At 40.2% G+C, this 5,842-nt stretch overlaps 1 protein-coding gene across 1 annotated transcript in view; it reads right to left on the reverse strand.

The window, feature by feature from the left end:
* LOC104956636 (galectin-3-like) overlaps positions 1 to 725 on the reverse strand; it is a 3,119-nt gene extending 2,394 nt beyond the window's left edge. Inside the window, exons 1-2 of the mRNA XM_010784150.1 lie at positions 460 to 725; positions 225 to 313 (exon numbers count right to left, since the gene is read on the reverse strand). Of these exons, the coding sequence (XP_010782452.1) occupies positions 225 to 313; positions 460 to 498 (128 nt within the window). The 5' untranslated portion in view covers positions 499 to 725. The remainder of the gene's footprint in view (positions 1 to 224; positions 314 to 459) is intronic.
* Between the last annotated feature and the right edge of the window lie 5,117 nt (positions 726 to 5,842).

A 5,842-nucleotide genomic window follows, 5' to 3' on the forward strand; every position in this document is an offset into this window, starting at 1 on the left:
TGTGTGCCTTGGCTAATATAAAGAATACACCCACAATCTGCAATTAGGTGTTTGGTATCTTTTTTTTATAACTTTGTCTTTTTTTTCATTAAAATAGTCATGCTGAAGTTTGTGAGTTGAAAATACCTATTCACTTAAAGTGTCTCTCGAGAGAATCTGGAAATATATTTGTACACGAAGAACAATGGTTTAAAAGTCAGTAAAGCACTTTTGAGTAAGCTTACATTTTAGCATCAGGTTTGACATGGCCCAAGATGGTCATCATCATCTTGTCATAGACTCCTCTGGCCAGGTTCAAGTTGAATGGCACGCTCTGGAACAGCAAGGAGGGAGAATAACAGCAAAACGACCGGAATTAGGAGGCAGCCAGGCATCACTGTATCTACAGTATTAATTACTAAGTATTTCCTGTACATTATCAGGGGAAATTGAAAGTCAGATTGTTAGCATTTGGCTCACCAGAGGTCCAGAAGTGGGTGGAAGCCATTGTGGAGGCATGTTGGATGGAGTCTGTCCAGGCCATCCTGACTGTCCCGGGTTATAGGGCCAACCAGGGTGGGCAGGCCATCTCGGAATAATTGGTCGGAGGCTGGGAGCAGAAGCAGGTGCTGGTGCTAGGACTGGGACCGGAACTGAAGCTGGAACAGGAACTGGAACTTGAGCAGGTACTTGAGCTTGAATTGGAGCTGGTGGTTGAGGAGGCTGATACTGGGTTGGCTGGTATTGGGGTGGCTGGTTCTGGGCAGGCTGGTACTGGGCAGGCTGGTACTGGGCAGGCTGGTACTGGGGAGGCTGGTACTGGGGAGGCTGGTTCTGGGGAAGCTGGTATTGGGGTGTCTGGTACTGGCAAGGGTTGCAGGGCTGCCCTTGCCCTGGAGCTGGGACGATGGATGTTGTAGCTGCAGGGGCTGGTGTCATGACTTGACCAGGAAACACATTTTGTGCAGGGACAGAGACCGGATCTTGTTGTGTCCCATTCCAGCAGGGAGTGTTGGGCTGGCCAGTCCAGCAGGGCGCAGGTTGGGGGGGATGGGGGGGCTGTCCTGTATACCCAGGGAACCCGGCTCCAGACTGGGGAAGGCTCGGCCAGAGACTGTTAGCCTGCGGGGAAGAACCAGAGGAGGGGCAGCTGCTACATAGAGCGTCAGAATGCTGAGAGGGGGGAGGAGAGGGGGGAGAGGGGTCAGGGTCAGGGGCCAGGATGGAGATACGAGGAAGAAACAGGGTGGAAAGGATGGAGGACAACACCTTGCAGTTGCAAACATGGCCGTTTGACACAAGCAAAGATTGAAGCATTTAAAAATGGAAAAAAAGCTTCAATAACTTCTGTAAATCTTACCAGTGTAGAATTTGATGAGGTACTTACATCCATGCTGCCTGCCAAAAGAAGTTCAAACAAATGCACTTTTATTTTATTTAAGTCAAGTCTCAGAGGACTTACCAAACACAGACAATTAAGAGAAAACACAATAGATCTGTAATCAAAAATGGAAATAAAATGCTATGTAAACTCACAGCCAACCAAACTAGAATAAAAAGTAAATGATTTATTTTTTCTTTTCAAGTTTAAGATCATGCGCTGCAGTCACAGTGAAAACTATTTAGCTGTAGAGAGAGGACATATTCTCTAGGTGACCACCAGAGGACTCTACAGCTTTTCGAGATTTCAAAGCATCAACAAATATTGGACTATGAGAGACAATAGGTATACATTGTTAACTGAAGCTCAATGGATGCCATGGGATGTGCTTATTGAATGATGACCATAGGAAACATGCAGACACACAACGGCGTATTGATTCAGGGTTATCTCATCACTTAGAGAGAGGAATGTGCAGTAACAATGATCTCATGGTGTCAAGGCCCTACCACTGATATATAGATGTTCATGTGACTGCAAATTCAATGACTGTTATAAACTAAATTCCTGGCCTTTCTACTGCTCAATAATAGTTTTTACCTAAGAAATAAAACTAAATGCAGAAAACATGTTAAATAATAGGCATTTTTACTTCTGATCTAATATTTACTATCAATTTAAAGCAAATCATGTTTTAGTTATACATATATTATTATCAGAATCAGTATAAAATGTGCAATTATAATAATGAAAAAAAATAAAGATAATTATTTAAAGGTAAGAATTTAAAGTTAAATGTCCAATAAAAAATAAAATAAAAGTATTTATATAAGTTAAAGTGAAAATCTACAAATTGTACAAACATTAAATAATGTATATATTATATATACATATAAATGATATTCTAATGTATAATAATCATATATATGTAAATATAAATGATATTCTCATATTTAGCCTGGCACTAGACCAGAACCCAGACTGGCAATGCATTAATTTCCAGAAAAAGAAAATCTAGTATCGAACGCAAACTAAATGTTTCTGATCCATAGAAAAATGAAGCATTTGATATAAGCTGACACGGATAACATTAAGATGAAGTTACCTTTTCTTTATCTTCAGGTGCAGCAGGAGCAGGCCGTGGTGAGGTCGAGGTGAATCAGTTGGTTTGTACCCCAGCACGTCGAAAAAACATTTTTATAGTCAAACGCCCTGTCACTAGGCCACTCCTCACGTCATCTCCACTGGGAGAAAAAGAATACCACACCATGAAGAAAATTGGTAATGTAGGCTTTTTTTTCAAAGTTTTAAATAATACAAATGCAATTTGTTTTGTTAATACTATCTCTATTGTCTTTTTCTTGAATTGCTTTGCATTTTCAGACCTCAGTTGTAATTTAGAGTTAGAATGGCTAAATAAAATAAAAATGGCTGAGAGAAAATGCTTAATCGGAAACAATATCAGAACATTTAAATGTATGTGAGACGTTTTATCTCCACCACAACGTGTTTTACTGATGCATCAGCTGCTTGGTTCCTCCTGATATTTAGTCACTGCACGTGAGTAATGGTGTTTATATTTCTGATTGATTACTCCTCTAGACGATTGTTGAATACATTTCTAATGGCAGAGCTGAGGGTCTCGGTCTCACCTCATCTAATGTTAACAATAATTCTTCTGGCATTTTTGACAACTTTAAACGAGAGATATGTCTAAATCATCCAATAAATCTCTGAGGCAACAGCTTCAACAATGACAACATATGACGCTCACATTTTGTGGATACACAGTCACACTGGTTCGCCTCACACCTTTATTAGATTAGCAATTAACTGAGCTGAAAAATGGCAGAAATCGCAGAACTTCCCAAAATGCTCAGACCTAATCCTCTGAGAATTCAGTGCTTGACATTTAACCAACTGGGTCTTACATTTTAAACTCTATCTGGAGACAGAGAATTAATAGAATATTTTATGTAGTAAACTGTGTATAATTCACTGTTGTTACGATTCGGGAAAAGGTAGGACCCAAATGCAGTTTAAAAAGGGAAGCGGGTTTCAAAATGTAACAAAAAAGCGAGCTTTATTTACAAAAAAGCTGTTGACAATGAAAAATACTTAAACAAAACCATGAATCCAAAAAGTAGGTAACACAAGGTCATCCAGACAAAACTAACCGTTAAAAACATGAAGGGTGACAGGAAAGACAATGAACCGACAAGGAGCACAGGGGAAGACAAGACTAAATACAAAGAAGGGTAATCACAGGACAAGACACAGCTGGGCAGGGGAGGCAGAACCACAAGGGCAACAGGTGAACACAATCAGACAATCAGACACAGGAGGAAAAAAACAGGAAGGAAGAAAAGACACAGGGAGAACAGAATGTCAACATAAAATCATGACAAGACAGAAAACTAAGATTGTGACAGAAAACTAGGATTGTGACAACTGTAGCTCTTGCTGCCAAGCTTAACCCTTTTGTTTTATGTAAGCCACCTAGGGCAAATGGTAAGCATTTCAGTAATTACAATTTATTTATACCCAAGAAACATTTGAGGGGCAGACCCTCATGGATATCCAAACAACTACAACAATTAAGAAGAGTAAGAAAAAAGTAATCAACAAGAAAAATATTCACCAACAGAAAAGAGGCTGTACTATTAATACAAAATAAAAGCCATTACAATTGCTATCGTGGAATTTTTTTTGATGGATACATAAACTTAATTACAATGTCAAATAAAATCCAGTTGGGTAAAAAGCCCTAGCATTTGCAATAAGGATATAATTCAATACATAAACTGAAATGCTTAAAAACCCTTAGATGCACGAGTGACTGGACCCTACACTCTTCCATAAGTGGGTCTAAAATTACCCGTATTAGAATAATGTGTTTTTATGCGATTTTTGTCATTTTGGTTAAGAAAAGTCACTTGAATAATATTTAGTATTATATTTTGGTTCACATTAGAAATATATTATATTGAATGTGTCACAATTTATAATTTTAGACTTTTTTTTTACATTTTGAAAAAAAACGTTTTGAACATAATTGTCCCAAAGATGTCCGCTATTCTGAGACCCCCACAGTATTCCAGTCCCTTTTCAAAACTCTCTGTGTGGTCTACAGTGAATGTATTCCTGACAGCAACAGGTGATAAGAATCAAAGGTTCCCATAGGATTCCATAGCAAATGCATGCGGGTCATTTTTGACCCACTTATGGAAGAGTGGGGTAGAATAGCTGGAATATGAAATGATAAAAAAATGTAATTACAAAGAAACTTCAAGAAAACCACCTCACCGGGTCAAAAAAGACCCACTTATCATCTACGGGTTAAATTAATGTATGTAACAGGGACAGTGCACATGAATAGACCTTTCTTTAAATATGCGAGAGTAAGACAAGAGGCTATTTTTCATCTGTAGTCCCCAGACAACAAAGTCACCCTAAAACAAATTATAATATTTTTTTTAAAGTTAAGAAATCCTTATAAACTTGTAACACAGGCTTACAATACAGGACATGCTATTAAGAACATAAAAGAAACATACATTTTGCATGAGATGTACCTCATGAATAGTTTTTTTCTTTTCCTGCACTCCCATTGAATATCCAGCCAAGCAGAAGCTGATTAAAACTCATAGAGGGCAGAGTTCATGACCCTCTATGTAGACGGTTACACTTTGGGCACATGGTATTTAAAATGTAAAGACAGTACTGCACACGAGGGGTTTCATTCCTTTCTTGCTTTCTCTCCCACACACTCTCACACCAGACATCTTGCATAGCACGCATTCTGCTCTCCACTTTCGAGAGCCGTTGCAGTGACTCGAGGGAAACATCTTTTCAGTAAGAGCCCAGGACACGTGGGCTGCACCATCCAACAAAAGACCAGTCATGTGTGATCCTCGCACTGAGGTCGCAGCACTTGACGTCATATCCCTCCTTTCCCTGAGCGGCATCCAATTTTAATTAGTGTCATTTAATTTTGATGAATGCATTGTCACTTAAGTGTAGAAATCATGATGATTGTGGCAGAGTAACTTCCCTTTAGTGCACAGATGTAGTCTTTCTGGAAACTAAGACATTTCAGTCAGACAACTCACGTGTTTCTTTATATGTTTATTAGAAGCATATAGTTTGAGTTTGCCGTCTAGGCTCGGGCCTCATCGCTCCACAGATTAACAAAGAACATTGAGTGATGATTAGATACTGTAACTATCCCCCGGGCCTACAGGTGGAAGCTGGGGTGGAAGCTGGGGTGGTGGTGGTGGGGTGGAAGCTGGGGTGGAAGCTGGGGTGGTGGTGGTGGGGTGGAAGCTGGGGTGGAAGCTGGGGTGGAAGCTAGGGTGGTGGTGGGGTGGAAGCTGGGGTGGTGTGGAAGCTGGGGGGGTGGTGGGATGGAAGATGGGGTGGAAGCTGGGGTGGTGGGGCAGCAAGCAGCAGCGACGTGGAGGTTGCTGCAGCAATAGCAGC

This window comes from Notothenia coriiceps, unplaced genomic scaffold, assembly GCF_000735185.1.
Source record: "Notothenia coriiceps isolate Sejong01 unplaced genomic scaffold, NC01 NC01_scaffold00026220, whole genome shotgun sequence".
NCBI lineage: Eukaryota > Metazoa > Chordata > Actinopteri > Perciformes > Nototheniidae > Notothenia > Notothenia coriiceps.